The following is a 26,911-nucleotide window of genomic DNA, read 5'->3' as shown; positions in this document are numbered from 1 at the left end:
TTATCCGTACGACTGTAAGTTCTGTGAAACTAAAAAAAGAAAGAAACACAGAAGTCTTCTGAGAATGTAAACCATGACATTTTCAGCTAATTAGCTCCCAGTTAGTGAGGGGGATCTGCCATTTAAAGGAGCCTATTGATTCGTCAGCCAAGCCTCAGTGAACCTAGGGTTGTCCAATTAGCAGCTGAAACTTCTATTACCACAAAATAAGACTGCTTGGATCAACCACCTGTGGTCTTTTGTCTAAAACACATCCAAGAAGTGATATATTACAGTCAGATTGAAGCCAGGCTGTTTCATCAGCACCGTTTGACTAGTTTAACCAAGACAGTAACCAGTAATGCCATTGCTCATTATTATTTAAATTGTGTGTTCTTAAAAACCCAGTGAAACGGAATATTTGAGCGGTGTACAAGAAGGACTTAAATCAAATCCTTTCCATTTGATTGGACTACTAAAAAGTGGGCGGACTTAGACTGTAGCGCGATGTGGAGCTACAGAGGACTTTGGCTCCACACACACCTCCCTTGTGGCTATTAACTGATGGATGGATATCATGATAGTATTGGTTGAAACTGATCGGTTGCAGCTTATGCAAGCACACATCATGTTTTGTTTAAAAAGGAGAAAAAATGATTACAAGGAAATTGATCTTTGACCAGGGGTGTGATGTAAAAGGGTTAAAAAGGCATTTTTCATTATGCTAGGTAGGCCATCCAATCATTTCATTTAGACACAGGATTTTTTTTCTCTTCTTTTTGTCAGAGCATTTGATTTATTGATCGCTGTCGGGATGTAAAGATAATTTCAACAAATATAACAAAACATGTTTCAAAATAAACATTCTCAACCCCGTCTATCTTCTTCATTGCACTTATTGCGCGTCACCACGAGCTGCTAGCTTTACAGCGGTGAGTACTAACAACAGTCTTGTTTATGTTCATAATGATAATTTCGGGGGAGCGGCTTTGAAGGGAGGCCTGAAGAGAGGAAGACAGTGTTGCTGACTTGGCGACTTTCCCGCTAGATTAAGCGACTTTTGGAGCTAGTGCTGCTAGCTAGCTTCGGAGGGATATAGACATTTCTTAATCTAGCGTGCCGTCGCTGGTTTCTCCAATGTTACCGACTCCAGCTTTAAGAAATCAAATAACTAAATGATCACAGGCTGGAGTCTAACCTATGCCCTGGATAAACCAGTTGTAGTGCTTTATAAATCTGTTATAATGGCCCATGCTCTCAGAAAACAGGTTGGAACATCAATGTGTATTTTTCAGCAGTTTGTCCTCAAAAGTTCAAAGCTAATGATTGACAATAAGCTTTTGTTGTGTTGATCAAAAACAGGTGTGCATGTGTGAATTCATACTCTCTTTGACTGTACAAAAGAAAAGAAAAAGAATAAAGTAAAAAAATTGGATGTTCACAAAACGCAATGTAAAATGCAACAGCTCAGGATTTCTGTGGTCTTTAAAGCATAGGGTAAATCTAAAGGGGACTCGTCGTGAGAACAAAAGCACAACACTTCTCTTTTGATATCGATCCTGGTTGCATATTCTCCTGAGACACTCCATCACACATTTCAGAAAGGATTTAATACTCAACCCTCAAATCTGGTTAAAACGTGCTCGCAAGCTCAACCAAACTACGCACTGCTGTCAGAAATCATCTACGACACCAGCAGATATATGATGATTGTGATGTACTGTTACCAAAGAAACAGCGCGGCAGCTAAAAGGAAAATGGAGGCGATGTTTTTAAACTCCGTAAGCTGCAACAGATGTGCTGAACAGTCAACATACTATAAACAAATAAAGCCGTATGAGGCCAGGCCTATAGGCTTTAAATCACAGGATGCCAGTGGTAAAAATGTTTTCCAGATTTGTGTATCGTAAGGTCGGAGGAGGAATGTATTTGCTGCCTGTGTTGGTTGCCTGATCTGTGACTATGACGAGCTGCTCTGTGACACTTCAGACCAAACGCTGTCACAAAGGAAGACAGACTTACGTCTTCCTTTGTTGGGTGTCTAACAATGGAGAGTAAAGGACTTCCGGCTTTACTTGCACGCATGCATGTATTATCACTTGGCTCTTGGCTCATTGTAAGAGTGAAAGAACGGTACAGGGAAAAATGTACAGGGGAAAAAGACAAAGAAATGTCCAGTGTTTGTCCTGCTGTTGAAGGTAAAAGGTCTGTTCCTTATTGCCATCTGACAGAACGCCGTGATTCACAAGGACTCAAGTAGCAGAAATACTTAACTAGCTAACAGTCTAATGAATGTTTTACTGGGGTGACATGGCCGCTGCCGTCCAGCTGTGGCTGCTGTAATGGGCACGCCACTGATTATTCAGTTAAGGGTTTTCAGCAAAGCTCATATTGAGTCACAGTGAGTGGCCGATTACCCACCTCAACGCCCTGCTGTTTAAGCTGAATGTTTCATAGGAGTCTGGCAAGACGGAAAGGGGGGGAGTAAGAGAGAGGAAATGGGGTGATGGGGCCAAAAACAGGGACATAGGGACTAAGGGGCACTGGGACATGGTATCAAGTTACAAGGGCATTTCACAAGCATGTAGCAGTTTACTTCTCTCGACTCGCTGTTGTTGCCACTTTTTTCTTTGTCTGAGAGGGTGGGGCTTCTTCTTTTTTAACAAGTAATTTAGCATACTTTCGCCAGTGGTTCCAGATGTGAGATTCACAGAGAGCATGAGAACAACTAGCAGAAGAGCGAAGAACAGTAAAGCAAAGATCCCCAAATTGCCAAGGGGGGGGGGGGGCTGTTGTGGGGGGCGGGGGCGGGGGGCTTTCAGGACTCTGTGGAAGTGTGAAAGGTTTCAGCGGATCCTGGGGTGTCTTCACTACTGGGACGGCTGTTGTTGATTGATGGCCATGCTGGGTGGTGGGGGCCTCCGGGCCACTGACATGGATTAATTCCATTAGCATAACAGTGGGTCGCACTTTTGTTCCGAGTATGATATTCTGCCCCGCAGTCTATCTCCATAAGCCTATTAAGGACCAGAGTGTCACCCTATTGTCGGCTATCACCTTTCATTGTGCAGTGGATTACTGCTCCCAGCCAGACCGGGGTCCAGCGCTCCAGTAGACACTGCAGCCAAAAGGATGACGTAATGAGCACTGATCAACAAAATACGCATCACACATGCTGTCTATTTCATTTATATATTGATTGGTATTTCAAGAATGCTGCAACTTTTCTTTTTTTATATATATATATATACACAACATCCCAACAAGACCCCATTCTCCCCCTTCCCTTCGTCTGCCTCGTTTCTTGTAGAGGGGTGGGGGCACAGAGGAAGGGTTAAAGTAAGAAGGGGTGTAGGGCCGGGCCTCAGTAAGGGAGGAAGAGGGGGGGGGGGGGGGGGGGGCTATATAAAAACAGACAGAACACAAGTGGTGCTTTATCCACCCTGTCCCGCTCTGGGTAAGAGGAAACCCTTAACTGCTCCAGTTCACCCTTTTACTTCCCCTGCATTTTCACTCCCACCCGACGAACGTGTGTGCGCTCAGGAGGAGAATGGCAGCATCATCTGCACAGAGACCAAGTGGGCCCTGCAAAACGCTGGCTTTAGCATTGCTCGTCATCGCCTCGCTCTTAAATGGTGAGTAATAAAACAACAACAAAAAGAAATGGGTCAACTTCTCTGGAGATGTTATGGCCATCCACAGTGGGGAGAGGGAGGGCCAGGAGGGGTGTTTGAGGAGTGTTTGTTTGAATGGCCTTTTGAGTTGAAGTTTTAACCCTACAACCTTTTTTACTCTGTGGAATGCAAACATACTATCTCAGTACTGAAAATAAATCTATAACGTGTGAGGCTTTATCGGTTCTGAAACGGGTTTCGTGAACATGTTTCTTCCTCACAGACACAGGAAACATTACTTTGGAGTACCTTGACAAACAAAGGGATTATTTTAGAGGGAAGGGTTGTAATCATGTGGAGCCACAGGGAAGTCTGAAATGATGAATTGAAGTTAAGATCTCTATTCTGAACTTGTAAATTTACAACATGCTGCCGAAATAGAATTCCCTTCTTGCCTTTTATCGTTCCATTTTAAACTATTTGTGAACCGTCCCCCGCGCTATGCTCGGTATTTCATTGACCTGATTCCCACGATCTTCAAGGACTTTGGGAAATATGTGTGTTTATATTTAGCCGTGTAATGCGAGGCCGGTTGAAGCATGTCTGAGAGGAGGGTGTGTGGAGTTTGGCTGTTAATGTGTGTTTTGAATGTGGTTGAGCCGATAAAGAGGGAGCTTTATTGAGGCATCAGGGAGAGCTGGTGCTGTTAAACTATGAGTAAAGGCGCCATGTGGCTCACATGGCTGAGCCCTATGCGCAGTTAAACCCAATGAAAGAATTGTTGATTTGGAATCAATCAATAGGGTGCGGCCAATTCAAATTCAGGCCTTGCTTCTGATATCACCAAATTTTTGCAGGATGAAGTCTGTTTCAATTTTTTTTTTAAACTTCTGTAACTTGATAACAACTTTTTAAATCATTTTTCCACCAAGCCAATTTCCAATTGAGTCCACTTTAGTTTAAGCCTAGTGCAATTCAAAACTGATATTAAAGGAAATCCGACACAAAAAACAATGATTTTCCAAATGTAATAATACTGCTCGAGTACGGAAATCGATCAGGACTCCAGTTTAACCGCATTAATTGCCTGCAGGCAGAACATTAAGAGATGTGTCATGTGGGGAAAAGAAAAATCGGGGAAACTTTTTAGACAGATGAGCCGTTTCATCCTTCAGTGGTGGCCGAACGAAGTTCTACCAAAAGTACAAACACAAAGTAAAACCAAGATGCTGAAAAATGGAGCTGAGAAATGATCTACAGAGCTGTGGGATCATCTGCAGTGCTCTCTGTTGTGGCTGGAAACGAACCACACACCGAATTGCTTAATTCAAACCTGGTGTCTTGTTCATGGGGTGCAACTTATGTGAATGAGATCATCAGCAGTGAGAGGCAGAGCTGCATGGAAAATGAAAACTGCCTTGACATGATTTCAACCTATAGATTTTGAAACTTGTACTCTACTAAAATTGTAATTTGTATCTTTGTAAATCACAAAGCAACTCAAAACATGTGACAAGCCGCAAAAAAAAAGACGAATAGCAATGGAGCGGATATCAGATGGGATACAGATGTGAAACAGAGGGAAGACAAAGACCTCTTGAGTGAAACAGTATTTCACCGACAGGATGAAGCACCTGTCTCCTGACTCAGGCTTGTCTCGTCAACCCCGGAGATGGGAGCAGAGTTATGCAAGTGGAGGAAAGACGAGCTTACTGTAAGAGTTTACTGTGATGAGGTCAGAGCGGATTCACAGATGTCAGAGAGCGTAACGGTTACCCCGGCAACCTGGAGAAGAGGGGGGTGGCAGCAGCTAAAGAGGACATAATAACACCGGGGGAAACCCCAGTTGGGAATGATGAGCAGACTTCTTTTGGGAAAGCAGCGAGATGGGTGTTAGACGAAGCGACGCACAGGGACTGAGAGACGCTTACATTTGCTTTGTTGTCAGTGGTATGACTGGAATATCTCGTGCCAGTAACCACAGAAGTAACGACCAAAGAATCACAGAAACAATGTCAACAACGCCACGTTCATTCCTCTCGCGAAGAAAGTAGCACCCAGATGTCTAACACATACTTTAAAAACTCTAGCGTTTCTAAAAGCAGAATCTGTGAGCAAAAATTCTTTGGGACAAAAGTGCACTCCAGTTCAGCATCTTAATGGCCTATGATGGTTGTTTTTCACTACCACCCCCTGGATGTGTGTGTGTGTGTGTGTGTGTGTGTGTGTGTGTGTGTGTGTGTGTGGAAGTAATTACTTTGGTAGATTTTTTTACGTCTCGTGTTCTTTCTGGACAAAATCAATGTTGAGCCTCTTAGCCATCGACGCCCAGATCTGCCTCACTGAACTGCAACAGGATCCCCCCCAACAGTCTACCTGCACACACCCAAACCAGACGGGCTCATTCAAGGTAATGCACAAGGCAGTGAAACAGGCAAATGTGTGAGAGTGTGTAAGGAGGAGGAAGAGGAAAAGAAGGCCAGGGGATAGGGTGGTGATATAATGCTCCCAATTGAAAGCAGATGTCATGTTTCCTGATTGTGGTCCCCAGAAGCGGGCGTCATGCTCTCGATAAAGGGCTGCAGCGGCCTCGGGGCCGGGCTGGGCGAACGCTGCAGCTGGGCAGCGCTGGGTGAAGTCAGTGCTGATTGAAACCATGAGATCCAGTTGCTTTTTTCTGCCAAGAGAGAAGAATGGGCCGGCTTCTGCTATTAATCGCTGTGACAGGAGCGACAGGGGAGGGGAGGGGGAGGGGTGCGGTTAGGGGGGGGTCATGATAGCGGAGGTCAGCAGTCTGTTGTTTCAAAGCGGGTCGAGTTGCAGAGCATGTTCAACACTAAGGGACTGAGCTCCGATGTCACATTCCTCAGCACTCTCTTGACTCTCAAATTCAGATGTTTTAAAGATATGACCTGAGATATTAAGTCATGAAAACACTCCTTATTAGGAAGACACGCAATAATTAATGCTTTCATTAACTGTCTAGAAAAGCCAGAAAGAGGTAACCACATATGGAGCTAAACTACACGAGGAAAAAAACAACATTGCACAAGCAATTTAAACTTTTAACTTCTGGAGCTTCAACTGAAAGAGGGCGACCCTGCCCTCTCTTATAGTGCATTTTGATAACATTAAGAAAATTATAGTTAAAATCATAGTATAATTATGGGAGGCTGGATTTTAAAAAGGCATTTGAAAATGATTACACTCATCGTTTTGTCTCCACACTCAGCTCTACTTTGAAAATCCGTGTTGAGATGTGTGCGGGGCGGGAGGGGTGCGGCGGAGGGGGCGTGTGCTCTTGGATCAAATTTCTATCCAATGGATGCCAGAGTGATGTCGGAGAACCTCTAAAGGGGTAATTTGACTGTACACATTTGAGGCAGGTCCAGAGGCAGCAGTGGAAAGGAAAATTACACTTGATGGCAGTTCAATTAGGCAGTTTTGCAATTTTTGTACGATATTACATTGCTCAGAAATGGCATGTAATGTGTTACACTGCACAGAGAGCAGAAAATCACGTTTAAAGAACACACTTCAATTGCCATTTCAGGATCCTATTTGAATACTACCCTGGGAACATAATGGTTTTCTAATTGAGTCACATCAACCACCATTGAAGTCCCAGAGTCTCAGCACTGTGCTGCTTTCTCCCCACTCAATCAATACTGTACAATACATTTATACATACGGCATCTTCCAGATTTGCAGGATATGTAACCCAGAGAGAAAAGAGGAGGCCCTATGTCTTGAGAATGTTTATAGAAGCTGGCTTGGGTGGACAGACTCTCACGCACTCAGCCAAAACAGTTAGGACATCTACATTTAGCTTGGTCTTGGCACAGCTGCAGACTTCAATTGTGGACAGAAAAATCTGAGATGAATTATATGGTTTCATTCAGAGTTGGATTGTGTCGATTCCCCATGAAAAGGCTTTGTCATGTGGTCACCACCGCACGCTACACGCGGCAGCAAAGGTGCTAGTGGAACCTCGGCCATTGTGATTTTGACACGGTGGTCCACTGTCGTGTGCAGACCATTATCACCTCACTGTGCCCCATTACACAGCGCAGGATTTCCCCACAACAGAAGCAGGGAGAGGCCGAGGGGGCCCCGGGGTTATAAGGCCACATTTTTTGGGGGTCTGTCCCTTGTGAACATGTAGCTCAGGAGTTCTCTGGACACCAGGCTGGGACTGGAGGCCAAAGCCGTGGGAGGGTCTACCAATTCAAAACATCCAACAGCTGGTTCATGTTTAACATGTAAAGGTGACGTCTTTTTAGTCAATTAATTCGCATGCCAATGTTTTTTTTTTTCAAACAGAATATGTCATGAATACTTTTACACGGAAAATTATTGTTAAGCTGCGAAAAAGTGTCATTAATTTCTTTCCAGATGAGGTTGATTTTTCTGAGCTTTCACACCTCGAATAAAGTCGCCAAACAATCATGTGCGTAACGGGTTGAGTTGCTCCCATATTCATGAAACAACAACATGAATACTCCATAGTCCGAACCAAGAAACTTTATCACTCCTGTCAAGATTAACAAAAGCAGCCCTGACCAGATCCACTCTTTCCTTTTTTACCTTTCACAATAAAAGCCCTAAACATATAACATTTGAAGGCGAGTGTCTTGCATTTTCGTGTCCATTATTCATCACGCCCCTGGTGTGTAAAGGCCTTACGACACACAATAGAGGGTGCACATTGAAAGATGTACAGTACGTGGAGATGTTCTTAACAAGAAAACATCTCTCTACATTAGAGAAAGTAGAACAAATCCGGGCAGTGAAGTATTGTACTCGTGAGAGATTTCATGCTTAAAGTCATTATGAGGCATAAATGCAAAGTTATGCAAAGAAGAAGACGTGTGCCGTCATGTGGAACTTGTGTTTAGACATTACATACCGCAAGCAAGCTTACAAGACTGAAAGCAAAGCCTCCTAGGGCCACGGTAGAGAAATGAGCTGTTGCCATATGGCTCTTGGCATGTTGCTTTACATTACACTATACGGTGTGGGAGGGGTGCGGTGTGGGGGGTGGAGAATTTTCAAGACCGCAGCCGTCACTCAAGGCAATCTGGTGGGAAAATCTTCAAGAGCGCAATGAAGTCAGAACCCCGGCCGTACAACATATGGAGTCAGGGCTGATTAGGTGTGTCGTGTTTGTGCAATGATAGCGAGACACACACCTGATGACTGATATCATGGCTGCTGTTATGACACACTAAAAAAGGAATGAGTCTGTGTGAGCATGTGTGGTGATGCGAGGCAAAGGGGTTGTGAGCGTCTCTCATGTACAGTATGTATGTATTAGTGGAATGGTGTGTAGCAAAAGTCAGCGAACAATCACCTTTAGCTTCGGCTCCTTTTGAGCGTGTGAGTGGAGGGTGGAGGGGCGGTGATGGGTTCAGAGGTCACGCCGTCAGGAAGTGTGCCGACGTCACACGGGGAGCAGCAAACATGGGGTGGGGGGACACCACTGTATCAATTACAGCACAAAAAGCAACAATTTCACAAGAAAGCTGCTATAGTTGCAGTTCCTCTCATCTTCATACGCAGTAAATGAACATTAGCAAAACAGCAAGATTTCCTGGTCACGTAACGAGCCTTGAAAAAACATTGACTTTTTAGTTTTACACTGAAAAGCAAACAATAAAAAAGGCAGCCACTCAGATCCTGCGGTTTCTGTTGGTCATAAGTGACAAATTACATGCAGAGGTTTCATTCCATCTGGGCTCTGGTCTGTCAGGGAAGTTTGTTTGTGTGTAGTGTAGTGCTGAGTGGTCCGAGAGCTGGACATAGTTTACTGCCGGCGGTGCATGACATTTTTTTTTTTAAAACAGGCCATGTGTTATTTCGTCTGAAGAACATATTTTGCTTTATGAAAATGTTTTACAAAGTGTGCTTGAGGTGCCGCGGTTTAAAAGCCGCGAAATAGGGAAATCAATGAAAGTTGCATTGTGGGGTTTTTTTTCCATTTAAAAAAGGAAAAGCAAATTGATTTCCAGCCACTCACTACAAAACCTCCCCAATATCCCATCAGAATCTGCCAGAAACCCCAAACTGTAAGTGAAAAACTAAACATACCCATCAGCCCGCAGCATCAATCTTTAGACTTTTTATTTAGTTTTACAACAACTCTGACAGAGTTTCCCCCCTCCAGAGCCGCTACAAATCACCTGATGACAGAAAGTGATCACAGAGCAGTACCAACACATTTCAGCCACTGCGCTCTCACACTCCTGTGTGTCACGGTTGTGAGAGGAAAACCTGATTTATGCCCGGCCATCTCACGCGTTTGGAACCTCATCCTTTTCCGGCAAAAATAAACAGTCAGACCACACAGGGACAGGGTGAGGGATAGCAGCTGTAGGCTGCAGGCTGCAGATAGACAGTCTTAACAAGGTTAGGGAGCCCTTGACCTGTTGCTGGTCCACACCCACGCTAATGCTCCTGATGGTAAACTGGAGACAGGAAGGACAGCGAGACGAGGCAACATTCTGGCTGCATAGTGAAACTCGAGCATGTCTACAGGGGAGAAAGCTTTTTTGCCCTTTATTGTAGGTTTGCCACGGGGAAGGAGAGCGCAAAACTGCTTAGAGGTCAGTGACCTCCCATGTGTTTCCTCATCTATTTGAACCAGTTACACAGTGTTGACTTATTTCCCCTGCACTGACACAGTATGACAGACAGCTGCAATGGACAGTTGCTACTGCACTAAGCACGCGAAAAAGACCTCCTCGGAGATTACTGCCCCACCTGCTAGCTCACCCAGCGTACACTCTGTACTTGTGGCACCTGTCTGTCACAATGATTAATCTCAGGAAGTCAGTGGCCACATGTCACACTGCCACCACTGTGTGAATATACAGGTGACAGATGTGTGAAAACCACAACAGTGGTGACCACAGACGGTCGTGAGGAGACGACAGGGTGCAGCAGAGGTGACAATCAACTCATGTTGTACAAAGAAGGCAAAAGGAGAATAAATGAGTAAAAAATGTTTTGTTATGCTGTAAAATAGTTAGAAATACAGCTAGTGTAAACAAAAAGCTAATATTCCTACACACAATAGAATGTTCTTCTCCATGTTAAACCATCAAATTCACTGTTTGTGTTTACCTGCAATTTACAGAATATGGTCAAATGTTACAGTGTTCATTTATTATCTAACAACATATTTTAGAGGTATTATATGAGGAACTTTCATTTTGTCTTGATTTTGGCGGTCCCTGTGGGTAAAAGCGGTAGTGCTTCCGAGCACCAGAGTCCCTTTATAAAACCCCTCATTTTACTGCAGAAGGGTCCGGTTTTGGTTCTGGTTCTCCCGTGCCTCCCTTCCCTCCAGCGGGCCCGGCAATATACAGCCTGGGCCTCCAGCAGCGTGGTGTCGGTGTTGGCTGCTAGCAGGGACCGGTGGAGCAGCAAACCGGATCTGGGTCTGTCTGCTGTGGACTGGTCTCTGCTGGAGGCCCCGCTAGAATCGGCGCTACAGGAGTCTCTGGTGAACCTGAGTTCCGCACATCATTACGTCTGATCTTGCAGGGAATCAGACCGGATGACAGGCATTAATAATATATAGAAATAGCCAATCTTCATGCTGAAAAGTCTTGTTTACATATGTAGGTCATATCGAGGAATCACTATTAAATTGAGACCGTTTCATAACCAGTTAAACATTCCTTGTAGTAACTTTAAGTTAATGCTTTACAGTCACATATATACAGAATATGCAAAGTGAAAACAAAGCCATCATTTAAATTCAATCTTGAAATAAACAAAGTACGAGTGGCAGTAAGATCTAGTTCAACAGGCGGCAGCAAACGGGAAATCAGTCACAAACTCAACCTGGCAACCCGTGAGGAATCACACAGTGAGAGAGTAATGAGATCTGCAGAGGTAAGGCATTATGGGAATGTTTTGAGAGTGAAGTAATGCTGTTGTTGTTAGACAGAGAGAGGGAAATCTGGGCAAAAGGAATGCATGCTGGGTATTCTGGTTTGACTCGTGAAACCTACCCTTGTAATTTGACCATGATCAAATCAGAGCAGTGAAAGGCTCAGCTCATTAGCTCAGTGACTGCAGGGGTGTGGCAGCAGTTTTAACTAATTTGCTCAGAGAATAAAAAACGTGACCTGAAAGTTATCCAGGCTAATACAACTTTGCCGATGAAATAATTCACCGGACCAGAAATATCCGAACAAGACTTTGATTTAGTGCTGCAATTTATCAAGGACTCCGACACCCAAAGTCACACGGAGCCCTGAAAATCGAAAACGGTATAATGGCCTATTACATAATTCATTTTTTTTGGAAAAAGTGATGTTTTTAATGGCATCATTACCTGGCACCTTGCAGCAGCGCTTTTAATCAGAGCATTCAACAGTTTAACAGGGTAGATGGAAAATCATTCCGCTCACACTGATATATTTCAGCGACTTATTTTGTATATCCCATTCTCGCCTAATCTAAAGTGAGTCACTGTGACCACGGGAAGATTGCATTTCAAAGCAAATGGCTCCATGATCCATGGGTCTGAGCACATCAGCTATCTACTGCAATAAGACCTTCTGACTAATCTCCCATCACTGTGTAGAGCCTCCAGGGACACAAAGAGGTCTCACTGTGAGCTCTCACACACGCCATGAGCTCATACATTACGGATAATTGACGTTGCAATAGCACACCGGTGAGCACGACCAACCTATGAGCTACTACCTCACATTACAACTTTGTCTCAAATCATGGCGGCAGAACTGCGTCTCATTGATGTGGGATAACACCTCAGATTCTTCTGAACGGCTGGACGCGAGAAGTTGGAATTAGAAAGGGGAAAACCGAGCTCTAAAGCAGCAGCGAGCGAACGTTGTACACAGCACATCTTAATGATGAGGAACATGTTTAAGTGTTTGGCACGTGTGCATTGCATAGCTAACAGCATGTTTCATAGCAATCATCCCAGAGGGAGTGAACAGGAGGTCAGGTTCGGTTTATTTGCTCAGGCTGAGGAGGTGACACGTTCCACCACTGAGGTATTAATTGCAGACAGTTTCTCGGTGCTGAGGTTTACAGATTTGGAAGTCACACCCTGAGAGTCGGTGTGGAGATGTTTTTACTGGGCAGCGCATCCACAAATGACGAAGCTGATAGAGAGCTGATAAAAGGGAGTAAAGAGTTTCATTATCGCCTTGTAACCGAATCCTTGGACCAGTACCTCAAAATGATTGAGAAACATCTATTTACAACTGCATCAACAATTAGACTATATTACTGTGTGTTTTTCAAACAAAGTGACATGAAGCCGTATTCTGATTTTACAGCGGGAGTCACGGCGCAGGATGTTGTCACGACGCAGGAAGTTGTCACAGCGACGGTGCCAACGACGCCGCCGGAGGCGTACGTACGAGGAGAGATGATTCCCATGAAAACCGAAGCTCCTGGTAAGAAACACTGACCGTTCATTTCTAGAAATAGTTTTGTAAACTTACTCTACAGCACCCACTTATGCTCACATCCGAGGGAAAAATTAATAATTCAATAAATATAAACTTGTTGTGACTAAGTTAATTTGACATAATTAATGAATTATAACCTCAGCGCCTTACTCCGTTAACACAGCCACGCCCAAAAGTGTGTCCCTCACAATAGACACAGTGCAATATTAAATAACAAATGTTAATTTAAAAGATATTATATTATAATGAAGAGACAAAAGAGAAAACAGACCAGAGCATCAGCCACTTGATCAAAATAGAGGAAGACATTCTTCATACACGTCCTACATAAGCAGTACTTCCGTGTATCAGCCTGATCCATTCAATCACATGAACATCTGGTCCAGAATATATTAGATTGATTTTATTTTGAACATGCAACAAATTATAAGACAACAAAGAATAACCAATGAGATGAAGAGTAAACATATACAGCAAATTCTAAAGTGAATTAATAAATATGATATGTTTCCGGAGGAGGCAGAAGAAAACACTTATACGGTCCTCCTCCTTTCTATAACTTAAATAATGAACTTCATGTTTATACATATTTCTAAGAATACATATATTACAGTCCAGAGAGACAATACATCAACATTTTAAGTGTAATCAGGGCCCTCTGTTGCATGAGTTTTTCTGGTGCTTATCAACTTATTATAGCTGAATCACTTTTCAGAATCAACCTCTGTCCTACCGTGTGTCTGGAAGCCTGTGTGCACCGTTTTAATATCTATCAAATTGACAATTTAAGTTGAATTGCGTTTGCAGAGCCGGAGGATCCACAAATCTTGGTTTTTCCCACCATGGGCCCTTCGACCGAAGCGACCGAACAGACCACAGCAGCAGCATCGCCAACGGCTACAGAAGAGGCGGCTGACGAGGGGACGGAGGCCACGGTCGAGATTTACGCCATCACAGTGGAAATCATGGCGGCAGAGACCCCAGCACGTCAGCCTGCCAGAGGCGACGGCCCCAACAACATACCACGGGTGAGATGAGACAGGTCATCCAGTATGAGGTCTCTGGGGTCACTAAAAGATGACTGCCGCTTTAAAGTCAGTTATGTTTTAATAGAGAGCACAGAATAACAATCAAATACCAACTATGCTAGCATTTATACTTGATATCATTCATTACTACTTTGGCATGTTGGGTGCTCCTCTGCGGGCCACATCTGGTTTGGTCTCAAATGTGCTTTCAGCTAAAATGGGATACAATTTTGCACCATATGAATGATATCAGTCCCCATAGCCAATTCTTTATTGAGTTTCTGGCATGGTCAAACAATTTTGTTGTACATGCCGTGCTTTAGGTACACATTTGGAACCAAAACATAACATTAAATAATATACTTATAATAGAGAGAGTAAGGCGGAAAGCATTCAGTTGCGACTGTCCACGGTCACATGTTAAAGGTCTGTCACGATGACATACAGCAGTCATGAGCGAAACGGTGAGACGGGAAGGATTTGGGATAACGAAGGACTTTCTGCTTCTCTCTGCAGCTGGTGCCACAGGATGATGTCGTCTGTGTCAGCAAAGAGGCCGTCCAGGACAAAAACGCAGTCAATCTAAAACTCAAGGCCTCCTCCAACTGTGTAAGTTCAGACAAAACACCTCCGTCAGTATAAGTCTGTTTGTGTGGCAGAACAGAAATAAAACACAGAATGTGTTTTTGCTTAAAGACGACATTTCGGTGCTATTGACGGCAGCAGAGAGGGCAGCAAACAGATGCCATGTGATCTTGCAGGGGAGCAAAATATTCACTCATGAACACGTTAACATGCAAAGCTGCACTAGAGAGGAAAATGGTCTCGAGCTTGGTTTTGGATACCAGTCCCAGTTGGCTTTCAGCTTGCTAAACATAAGCTCAGCAGGACATGCTTACTTATTTAGGAGGCAGCAACTGTTGTATCGCCAATGCCCATAAATCAGTGAAGCTAATGGGGAAAAACTGTGTCCATCCCCCCCATTTTTTTTTAACATCTTCATCTCATGTGGGGAGGAAAGTCCAAGAGATTTCTGTTGCATGCAAAACCGTGGCATGGGTTGAGCTGTGAGGGCAGAGGAAGGGGAGCACCATGGGTGGGCTCACCGCTGCTGCAGAGTGTGTGAAGTATGGAGGCCTAAAGGCGCAGCGTGGGCGTGTTTGTGTTTTAGAAACACAGACTCTTCAGTCTCAGGATAACAGCTTTGAGGCAATCACAGTGCCTATGCAGCCAGTGCAGTAAATGCATTATTTAACATTCAAACAATGCATAAACAGCTGTAAGCAGTAAAATATACAACAGGGGGGTCATTGTGTGCTCAGACAAAGAAATCAACCAGATTCCAGCCATTTGATAGCAATTTTGGGCTTGTTTTGCTTCATGGTAGCTCATTTTGGCTCCAACACAATATTTAGCCTTTAGGAGTAAACAGGTCTAAAGGGAGCTCTGTTTCAAAGCTTGTTGCAGTAACATTTTTGAAATAAATCATGATTTAATCTCATTTGATGCAACCTGCAATCCTTTATGTTTGTAAAATCTTTTTAATAATTCTAAAAAGACATTATTGTTTAGGTTAAGTTCAGTAATGACATTCAGTGCCATATAGCAGAAAAAAGACCAAATGTCATAATGTATAAAAAAAGTAACAAAGTTCATTTATTTGTAATTTTTTGCACAATGAATCAAGTTGTAGCCCCTAATAAAATCAAACAATACATACACTTATTCAATAACAAATCCTCATATCCATATATGCTCAGAGAGAGACGTGTGGAACGAGGATGTAAAACCAGCATATCAGAGAGCTCCATGTCATGTATTTAATGGTGGAGTCAGGTCTGGTGGTACGGCAGCAGATACGTCTGTATCACTTGCCCGCCGGCTGCAGTCTGTAATGTTTCCAGTCAGGGCGCTTTCTATTGCTCGTCCGTAAAAAGTTAAAGAGAACTTGGCAAAGGAGTTGTTCCTTCTCGGGTTTCCTTGCGAAATACAGACGTTTTCTGCGCTTTCTTTACACGGAGATCAAACAGAGAGCTTCTTAAGACAAAGATTTCCAGATAAAGGTCACCGTGTCCTGCCCACAGCTACACACATCTAGCCATCTGTGCACTTGAGAAATGGGATCAAGGGCTCCTACAGTGTGGCCGTTTCTGATGTTTGGATCAGATTGCATCAGGGGAAACGTTGCACACTGGGTTGTGATGGCCCTTGTTGGATTAAAGACAAAGAAAGATGAAGAAAACAGAAGATGAAGGGATTAGAGGAGGAGCGGAAGATTCAAGGCAATATTGAAGGCCGGCAGTGAGACTGTATAGAGAGCTAATCATTCGGGATCAACGTTGAATTTCAAATTGTGCAATCTAGAACTTGATCGATTTAAACTGTTCACATGTTGAAATGAAGAATGTCCCAATGCTTAATTATCTTCTATTTTGGTCTCCGTGCAGAAAGACACCAAAGTGAAGATCGAAAGTGTTCTGCAGGAGCTGTGTGGTGAAGACTGTAAGCTAGACATCTACCAAGAGGACGACTCCGACCAAATCCTCGTGTCTGGGAAATATGTTGAAGGTCAGTATAGCGTTCTTGTGGTAATTGATTAAAAATTCCTTTTGGGCATGCATCTTTGCAAACTGTTGGTGGTTGGTTTGTGTCTATACCCACTTCACACACACAGAGCTGGCTGTAAACAGGCAGGAGGCCGTGTGTCGCAAACTGTGGTAAAACCCCCATGCAGACGCATATTCTGTAAGCCCTGTATGCATGTCCAAAGAATGCTCCGAAAACACAAATAATATCGGCATGTCCCATGTCTAAATCGGAAAATGCTCCATTCGGCCTGAGTCTGAATATTTTCATATTCTGAATAACCTCATAAGATGACATTCAGTGTTTCTATCATCTGATGAGCAGTTATTATGAGGCTGCTTTGAAAGTTTTCTGAGTACCAGCATTATGCTAAACCCGCATTAAAATATCTGCTCCATTGCTCCAAACCTGAAAAACTCACATTTACTTTACTTATCTTTTTCATCACTATACGGTTCCGTTAAGTTGAGTAGCATCTCGACTTCCGCTTCTCTAAAACAACACATGAAATGTAACGGGAAAAAATGCAACTAACTATTTTTTTTTAATTTGCAGACGATGTTGCAGGCATGGCTGACAAGTTCAACAACGACAACATCAAAGATAAGGTACAGTATTAGGTGTATTGCATTGTAGAAATACTCTGCACACATTTATCTTGTCCTTCTCATAGCATCATGTATTACAGTATGGCATTATATGTATTATACATTGTATTATACATTATTGAGTTCACTTGGGAACTGCAAAGTGATTAGTTGTGTTACTGAAATTATGGTTTATATCTTTTCTATGGTCATGACCAAGGCACGGACCAAGCTGGTACTCATTTTGACATCATCATACCATTCACTATGAAAGGCCTGTAAAATACACACCCAACAATAAAACGTTACATCCGCTGGACTCAGCCACCATAAATGTGCTGGTCGACTCATAATCACACTAGACGGGGGAATATAGCCTACATGAGAAGAAAAACACTTTTCTTAAGGCTTGGAGCTGCCAGACTGTCAGTTGAAGTGACAAACAAAAAGCCCACAAACAATCTACTTGTCAGCTGCAAGACATTGCTTCTACTACCTAGGGAACAATCTGGGGTTATGGGTGTGCCTCACACACCCCTCTGTCTCTTTGCATTCAACAAACACTACATTCTCCTCTTTACTCTACCATCTACGGAATAACAGTCATCCTTTGTTATGCTGTCCGCTCACTGGCAACTTTTTAGTTTGACACTGCCGTGATGCCAGTTCTGCAGGTACATCTGTAGAAGGAAAGGCTTTGGGTGGGGTTGTTTCTTTTCTAACTTTCAGTAGCCGGATAATGAAGATCTCCTCCTGCCAGCATAGCAATTACACACAATGTACACATTAAGATGTGCATTGTATCTCATTTTCCTTGTGTGTCAGATTCAGTCTGTAAAGAGCGTTTGAAGATTTGTTTGATTTGCTAGAGGCACTATCATTTTGACGGGGTAAAGACACAAAACAACACTTTAAATTCGTGTTATTTTGCTCTCATTTTTGTCATCAGACCGACGTGGAGGCGGCTGTACCTCGTTGGGGGAAGAACTCTAAGTTGGTGCTGGTTTCCCTGCTGCTGACTGGCCTGTTGCTGGCTGCCCTGCTGGTAGCTGGTTATTACCTCAAGACCCACCGCAAGACCTCCAAAGGAGTCAGACTGGTGAGTAGATTAGAAGAGGTGTACCACACCGGTAACGCTGACTGCGTCACAAATCTGTAGCGGTTTTTATTCATAGGAAATCATTAAAGTTGTATTTCACACAGGCGGCAACCTGTGAATCCAATGCCTGAGTGCCTCAAACTTGCATTCTTTCTACTGGCCATCAGGGGGCGACTCCTCTGATTGCAAAAAGAAGTCCGATTGTACAGAAGTATCCTGAAAAAATGACTCTACTTCTCACTTGATTTTTTACCTCCGTAAACATTGTAAACATGAGTGTAATCTCTAGTTTCAAGTCTTCTTCAGTACAGCATGATGTTCATTTAGTAAATTATGGTTCCATTTAGGCGATAAAGAAAGGTTTGCTTCAGGGCGTGGCTAACTTGTCTGGGAGTTGTCTGTGTTTTCGTCTTAGAACTTGAACCCTTGTGTTTTCAGTCCAGTTAATTGTATCCTGTTACATCTGGTTGCAAATAAAACCAAAGATGGCGACGGCCAAAATGCTGAACTGAAGGCTTCAAAACTGTAGTCCGTAAACCAAAGGGTGACATCACGGATACTACGTCCACTTTTTGATGACAGTCTATGATTTCACATCACAGATATCATATTTCTCATCTTTCAAGGTTAGATTTAAATGCATGAGGTCAGCTATCAAACGAAGATCCTTGCAACATTTGAAAGAAATCCTACTTGGACCAACATTTTCTTTCTACCCTGTATTGCCCCCGTAAGTGCTTACAGTGCGAGTAAAGAAAAGGATCATGGACTGAAGCAACCACCTTTACTTCCCTAAAATGAGATAATTTGGCCCCACAAGATCCAGTTCACTGAGGAAATTGAACATGGTGAATGTTTATTTCAACAAAAAAAAAAGCACATATGGATTAGAGGTCAAACGTATGGCTATCCTCCGGTCAATTCCTCACTGAAGGGAGGACATGCTGGACTCACATGTCCCTTAACTCAAAGCAGCTTGGAGTGCTTTCTGCTTTTTCTAATTCAATCCTCTGCCAGGGGGCTACAGATGGTTTTAGTCTTTTTTTTCTTCTCTCCTCTGAAGCTCATGACGTCATTTTTTAAAGCATTTACATATGGGGGCACACCCATATGATGGTTTGGATGGAACGGATTGCTGAATTGCTTTTTTTTCATCTTTTTTATTGAATATGTGTCTGTCACAGGCATCAAACGTTATCGTCAAGGTTCCTGCCGACAGACAAAGCACCTCATCAAACTCAAGCAAAGTCACTGACAACAATGGGTTAAAATATTCTGCTCGAAGCAAAGTAAAACAACAAGCATGCATGCATTCACACTGTTAACCTTCCAACAGTAAAACAATAGCCAAAACCTTTGAGTGCGCACAGCTGAAAACAATAAAACCCACAAACAAAGTGTGCATTTGTTTACTTTTGACCAACGCCCACAATAAAACATCCACACGCTGTCTTGCTCGTTTGCACGTCATATTTGAACAGTAAAAATTTGCATCTTAAACCTGTATGAGTCTGATGTTAGTGTTGTCTGCATGCTGTTCTTAGGCCGAATCTTTCCAGGTGGACGAGGAGAACCAGGCCAACACCCTGGTGTCCGTAGCCCCCCTACCCCAAGAGCCCCTCGACAAGCTGACCGTCAACGGCGAGTCTCCACCAGAAAATGGGAACAACCCCGCCCCCACCACCAACGGACACTCTGCCACCCAGACTCCAGTGGCCGACACAGAGATGTGAATCGCGACACCCCTGACCTCCCGTTCTTCCCATCACCCGCCGGGACACACTAACCACAAGGCCCTCTGCTGCCTCAGAGTCTGTCCGCACACTGAGACAAATTCAATAGGAATCCACCACACGCGTTCACCCTACCCTCCTCAGCACCTCTCGGGACGACGACGAAGCTCGTGACCATGATGACGATAATGACAATGCCTGTAATGTGAAAAAAAAAGTTTGGGATCACTGGCCTTTGCTGGTGCCAAAAAAAAGGGGCCTACACACGCTGTGTTTGGGACCGAGACTGCTCAGCGGGGCGCTGACTGGGATTTGTTAGTTGCCCTGACTTCAGTCTAGTTCTAATAATCCTTGTAGAATCCCTCGAAATAATGCCAAATATGTGCTGTTGATTCCCCGAGAAGCAGCAGCAAATGATCTGTTATTTCAATCTGCAATTGTGGTGCAATGAAACCAATGAAGCCATGCAGTTGAAGGGAGACCAGCTTTGTTTACTCTTATACTGACGCTCACTCGATTGTGTTTTTTTTTGTCTATTCGATTAGTGAAATGTTTGTTTTCGTAGCCTCTCTTTTTGCCTGGACCTTGTTAAGACCTATAGTGGGAGATGGGCAAACAAGCAGTGGAAAAATAGTCAAACTGTAATAAGAAAAAAAACTGACATGTTTGAAAAAAACGTTCTTGTTACTGACGTACAACACGGAACAAGGACAGCACGCGTGTTCTTTGGGAGGTATCGAATGACGCTATCAAGCTATTCAAAACATGGAAATGTCCGCTGAAGATAGCATTTGCCTCAATGCTTTAGACTGATGAGCATCATGAACAACTGAACCCTGACAAACCTTTGGTCAGAGGTTAACTGGGTTAGGTTGCAAAGTACTTTTTCATTTTTGTAATAGTGTGGTGATTTTAATAATGACATCCGTGTACAGATTTGTTGTTGTATTTTTTATTTTTTTTTAAATGCAAACCTTTACTTCTCTCACTACTGTCTTTGGGATTGATGAAGCATTTTTTAAATTCAGAGAAAAAGGAAAAATGTTTTCAAGTTACCAAGCTGGTAAACAGAATCCCTGCCGGGATATTTCTACACAACATAAAGCAGATGCAGCATTCTCAGATCGCTTTTATCTCCTTGTTGATATAAAACTGTTTTTTTTTTTTAGATCAGTGGTACATATTTTTTTAGCTTCTCTTTTGAACATCTGGCTGCTTTCATAATGTACCGCATGTGTAAATACGCCTGCTCTCTCTGTTAGTAGTACCTGTGTCTGACTCATAAACTGTGATTGTTGACAATATCTTCATTGGTTGTCTTCAGCTTTTGTGATTACATGATTTATGGACAGAAACATTTAAATACATATACATCAAACATCCTCCACACCAGGTCCAGTAAAATACTTCTTTCACATTATAAAATGCAGAGATTCACTCAGGAAAAGTGAACCCAGCTACTTAATATCTGTTGTCCACCATCTATACAGATATATATATATATATATATATATATATATATATATATATATATATATATATAGATGTGAATACTGCACACTCATTATCCTAAACCAGCAGTGCCTCTGGCTGCTTTAAACTGTTAACTTCACCAAAAACAAACGAAACAACCCATCATGCAAAGCGGTAGGTTCCTGATCTGCGAAAATCTAATGAACTAAATTATGATTTATTGCAAGCAAACTATCCTTGATTTAATCTCCACCAAAGGAAGTTAATTAAAATATTGACACTTGAACTTCAATCTCAAAATGAAATATATAAATGACTCGTGTTGCATAAAGCAAGCATCACGGAGGATTTAAAGGAGTAATAGCATTTAACCCTGGCACAATAAAACTCTCTCTTCTCTGTTTTCAAGATTAGATCATGATGGTTTTCAGCCGACGCGTTCTAGTGAAATGCAAATCAATATTTTGACTAAGGCAGAGCAGACAATAGCTCGAAGCCTGAATGTTCATCGTGAAAAAAAGCAAACCTGGTATTCAAAACACGCCATTAGCGACACGCTTCAGTGAAGTCAATGGAGTAATGGTGATGAACCAAGTTGCGTGTACAGTCGAGGGAGGAGTCTTTTAAAAATGCTTGTGCAAATTTTACTGATTCTGTCAGAGTTTATGGAAATCCGCCGATGCGATCGTATGACGTCAGTGACAGATAAAGTATTTAATGCTGATTGGTCACATCTGATCAATACCAGATACATTTAATAAGAAATCAAACCTGCTGCTTTTACATGAAAGTGGGTGAAAAACACACAACAAAGAGTTCGTATCTGGCTTAATGAGCATGGCATGAATATTTGCATACAAATTCCAAGCACTCGATACTTCCCATTACGCCCCATTTGTGAGCATTTGAATGCCTCAATTTGTGTCGATGCACCCAAAGGCTTCCTGGGCATTTTCAAAACGGCACAGCATGCACTGTGATTGGCTGCTTTCTGCTCCTGCAGGTGTAGTAAAGACCCTTGAAGGCTGAGAGAAGCTCACAGAAGGGAACCTCCACTGCAACTCAACATGAAGAAGAGTACTCTCAGGTGTCTCGTTCTCACTTGTTTCTTCGAGGTGGCCCTCTGCGGGTGGAATACGTATGTCAAAAAATCAAAGACATGGTCAGAGGCCAGAGATTACTGCAGAGAGCATCACGCTGATCTGTCTTCAATCAGCAACCGGGAAGAAGATGAGAACCTCCAGCAGCGTCGTAGTCTAAGGGGCTGGATCGGTCTCCAAAATGACAGCCACGATGGGTGGAAGTGGTCGGGAGGGCAAAACGCATCGTTCTTCAACTGGTTAGAAGAGGAGAACCAACCCAATCCCAACAAGGGATGCGTGCTGCACAGTAAAAAAGGCTGGCGAACAATGGACTGCAACAGTAATCGCCGCTTCTACTGTTTCCAAAACACCCTGGTTTTGGTGAAGGAAAACAAGACGTGGGAGGAGGCCATGGAGCAGTGTCGCGAGCAGCACAACGACCTGGTCAGCCTGCCCTCTGAATCCGCTCTGGTCGAAACCCTGAAGACCAGCAAGGAAGCCCAGACAGACCGCGTGTGGACCGGCCTGCGCTACCTGTCAGACGACTGGCTGTGGGTGAACGGTGAAAATGTGAGTTACCAGGCCTGGAGCCGCGCGGAGACGCCACAGCGCCCCGCCTGGACTCACCACTGTGGGGCCCTCTCGCTTAAGGGAGGGCACTTGGAAAGCTGGGACTGTGCAGACAAGCTCAATTTTGTTTGTGATACGAATACGATGAGTTCCCCATGATGGATAATAGAGAATGCTCTTGCTCTATAAGCATTTGCCACTTGATTAAAACAAAGGAATAAAGGTAGCATAATGTTCTTTAACTGTTCTTAAAATATATCCATGAGAAACGAATTAAGAGGGCTTTCACACCCAACCCAGCTCCGTTTGCTGGCAGATATGTGATTTTTACCTGGATTTCAAAAGCTAAAATACAAATAAATCCATCTGTTGATCGTGAAACCTGTTCAGGGAGTCATGTCGTTGATCTGTAGCCAAGTATATAACCTATTTATGCAAATCAACACGTATGCACGTCAGTGCAGGTGTTTTTCCTGATTAATAGGTCAAAAGCTGGTAAAACGGCTTTATGTTTATCCAACTCTGTTCCAGCGATCCCACAGTTGTACACCTCATGCGTGTTTTCCGTGCGCTTCCCGAACGTTCGCATCTGAGAGAGCGCTAAGGGATTGTCTCTACCGGTTTGTTATTATCCATCATAACACGTGGCCAATTTGCAGTCTAATAATACTAATACTGCTGATACTAAGTTATTTCTTTGTGAGCTTTGATTTGAATAGAGTTTGATTTCCCCACGAGGGTCCTCACGATGCAGGACGACGAATCTTGGTTCGTTTGTAAAAAATTCGGTGTGAACAGGAACCGGACTAAAGTGCAACATTGTACCCCCCCCCCCCCTCCCTTTGTCCAAACGAACCGAACTACGAGTGTGAAAGCACCCCAAGAGCTGAAATAGTTGTGATGTGATTTTGATTCAACTGTAACACCAATGCTATGCATGTTTACTGCTGATTTATTGAAAATAAATAATCAAAAAGCTTTACTCTGGGTCATTACCTGCGTATCACTCGTGTTATGCACACATCTTTCTACAGACATATTCAGCTGCATTCATTTCTTCATCCTTTGTGCGAATAGATGTTAAATATTCATGAAAGCCAACTTGTGTTTTCACTTCAAGACATAATGAGTAAAGATTAGAAATACTAGTCATCTGCAAACTGGTTCACTGATTGGCTGATATGTCTATGATCCCAAACGAAAGATAATATCCTTCATGTAGTATACATTTTCAGCATTTTCAGTTTATATTTAGACCTCCTTTATATCAAAATAGAAAACTGTTGGCAGTTAAATCTGTATCTTGACAACAAAACAATAATGTTGTTGCCTCATAATAATACCAGCGAGTGTTTTGGATACAAAAAGGTTATGATTTATGGGCTCCTGATGGCCGCGAAGATTGTGTCACACAACATGTGGTCGCTCTGGGTGTAGATACTCTGGAGAGGGAGCATGTGACTCTTAATGTGTGTGTGTGTGTGTGTGTGTGTGCGTGCGTAGCCACAGCAAATTAACCCCTGCTGTCATTCTAGCTGATGTGACCTTTTTCAAACCTACTTGTTACACTGACGGCCTACACACGCCTGATGTAAAGGTTCACTTGGCGAGCCCGCTTGGCTAGAGGCTTCCACTGTCTGTACAGCTGAGCGGGGCAAAGGTCAGCACGGTGTTTGCCGACAGCACCTCAGCAATGACTGCGAACAAGGCCGTATCACTCCGTCGCTGCAAATTATTCCTACAACAACAAACAGGACAACATGTCAGTGCTTTTTACACCGACATCCAATCTCTCATTCTTAACACAATAAGCAGGGCTACAATGTGAAACCTCCATGTTTTGTTATGCATGCGTATTTAGTTTTCCAATTTATTTGGCATACATTCCTTGCTTAAGAAAACTTCAACGTGTGGACATAAGGAGCCAGCGATCTTACCGCTAACTTTATGATTGATGGCTGACCAAGCAACTCCTGAGCTACAACTCAAAACTTGTCACCACATGGAAATGATCGGGTGAATTTTTCATACAATCTGAAGCTTTCCGTAATAAGTGTAGCATCCCCGGCTGAATAATGGGCTGGAGTCTTTAACTGATGGTCCATACATCTTTATTGAACACACCGTAAGAACTATGAGGAAAATAAATAAAGACAAACGTTATTGAACACTGTTTAGCATCTTCCCTATCCTTCCCTCTAACATGCTACATTTAACCACACGGTGGTGCCTTCGAGCGGAAACAGCAGTTTGTTAGATTGAGCTCTTTCATTAATGACACAAAACAGAAAAAACGTAGCTACCTACAACAATATTTTCCAAAGAATGAGTTTGAACAGGTACTAACCTTCTGCCCATATCGGCCAGGTGCTAAACTAACAAAACCGTAACCTTCCTTGTTTTTAATCACTTTTTACCGTCCCTTAGGCCAGGGGTTCTTAACCTTTTTGACCTCGGGGCCCAACTTTTCAAGTACAAAGTGTCCTGGGGCCCATTCAAATGTTAACACTATTAGTTTAACTAATTGATCTCACTCTTGGTTTGATTTGTATTCAATAACTATATTGTTACCTGTTCAACTCTACCCCTATTTTGGAGCAAAACCTCTTAAAATGACATACCCAAATTAAAATGGCTGTAGCTTCTGAACCACTGTGACTATATGCATGAAAAGTGTCAGAAAACCTGTAGGTCATATAGAAACAGAGCAGTGGGCCTTTGGAGTCAGTACAAATTGAAGATTTTTGTCCGCATAAAATAAAAAAGTATCTTTCAGTATAAATAACTCCCTGTGGCTGTATCTGTACAGGTAAAGGACAGTATAGGGCTGTAACTACACTATCAGTGAACAACTGCCTCAAATTTGAAGAAGATTGGACAAAGTATGACGATTCTACATTATTTCTTCCATGAAGAGATCCAGGCGGAGCTCTAAAAGGATATTTGGAGACCCAAATGGACACATGGAAACCAAATGATATTCTGACACACTAAAGGTGTTTCTCCCTTTATATTTTGATATTATATTATTTTCCTTTTATTTTTAGCCTTTGCAAATTGCAAAAACTATGTATATATGGTCGAAGACGTGGTATGTGAGTAGCGGACTTACTGTGCGTAATGGCTGCGACAGAGCTCACGATCGAGTATGCGGGCAGCTCATTTACGCAAGGTTATACGTTGGTTGACGGCTTATAGAAGAGGAAGATAAGGTTTGTACTATAAGTACTAGCGTTTTCTGAAGCCACTAGCTCCATGGTAATGTCCGCTAGTACATTGTCGGGTCTGTAATGTGTCTTTTTCAGTTGAAATGCAAACACGGCCATGTTTTGTGACGTAGTTTGCGCAAGCAAGCCGTAGGAACGGGAGGGGAGGGGATCGAGGACGCCGGCATCCTCGCGGAGTTGAACAGGCAAAACCCTTGTCAAATAAATGAGATGATACAATGTGATGATCGCAAAGACATTTATTTATCATGTGTATATAAACCTGCATACACAACAAGAAACCCAACAGGCTTTCCCACGAGCGTTGGATGTTTCGTCGCCAGGTGTCGCTTTAGTTTCGAAGGCTTCAGTGCTTCGTTTGATAGCATTAGCCCACATTCCACACACTGAGCCCTCGGCTCTGCCTCGTTGCCTCCGTTCACAAAGCCGTACTTAAGAAAGTCAGGATTGTACTTGCGCACACATTTAGACTTTT

At 43.0% G+C, this 26,911-nt stretch overlaps 2 protein-coding genes across 2 annotated transcripts; both read left to right on the top strand.

The window, feature by feature from the left end:
- Positions 1-3,435: 3,435 nt before the first annotated feature.
- si:ch211-286o17.1 (hematopoietic progenitor cell antigen CD34) lies at positions 3,436-21,379 on the top strand. Its single transcript, XM_031871751.1, has 8 exons — positions 3,436-3,614; positions 12,917-13,036; positions 13,859-14,079; positions 14,596-14,688; positions 16,527-16,647; positions 17,221-17,273; positions 18,202-18,351; positions 19,896-21,379. The coding sequence occupies exons 1-8, from the start codon at positions 3,530-3,532 to the stop codon at positions 20,082-20,084; spliced, it is 1,032 nt and encodes a 343-aa protein (XP_031727611.1). The 5' UTR covers positions 3,436-3,529; the 3' UTR covers positions 20,085-21,379.
- A 1,245-nt stretch (positions 21,380-22,624) lies between these two features.
- On the top strand, positions 22,625-23,412 carry LOC116396829 (secretory phospholipase A2 receptor-like). The gene has a single exon (XM_031871716.1). The coding sequence runs from the start codon at positions 22,625-22,627 to the stop codon at positions 23,366-23,368; it is 744 nt and encodes a 247-aa protein (XP_031727576.1). The 3' UTR covers positions 23,369-23,412.
- Positions 23,413-26,911: the final 3,499 nt, after the last annotated feature.

Source organism: Anarrhichthys ocellatus, unplaced genomic scaffold (assembly GCF_004355925.1).
Source record: "Anarrhichthys ocellatus isolate YVR2014 unplaced genomic scaffold, GSC_Weel_1.0 scaffold60, whole genome shotgun sequence".
Taxonomy (NCBI): Eukaryota; Metazoa; Chordata; class Actinopteri; order Perciformes; family Anarhichadidae; genus Anarrhichthys; species Anarrhichthys ocellatus.
Note: the sequence above shows the minus strand (reverse complement) of the source record. Positions and strands in the feature narration are given on the sequence as shown.

Bases quoted from the DNA above. Each gene is read 5' to 3' on its own strand.
- si:ch211-286o17.1 (XM_031871751.1), top strand. From the start codon at position 3,530: ATGGCAGCATCATCTGCACAGAGACCAAGTGGGCCCTGCAAAACGCTG. The intron at 3,615-12,916 runs GTGAGTAATAAA...CTGATTTTACAG, and splicing joins CATCGCCTCGCTCTTAAATG to CGGGAGTCACGGCGCAGGAT. The intron at 13,037-13,858 runs GTAAGAAACACT...TTGCGTTTGCAG, and splicing joins CATGAAAACCGAAGCTCCTG to AGCCGGAGGATCCACAAATC.
- LOC116396829 (XM_031871716.1), top strand. From the start codon at position 22,625: ATGAAGAAGAGTACTCTCAGGTGTCTCGTTCTCACTTGTTTCTTCGAG.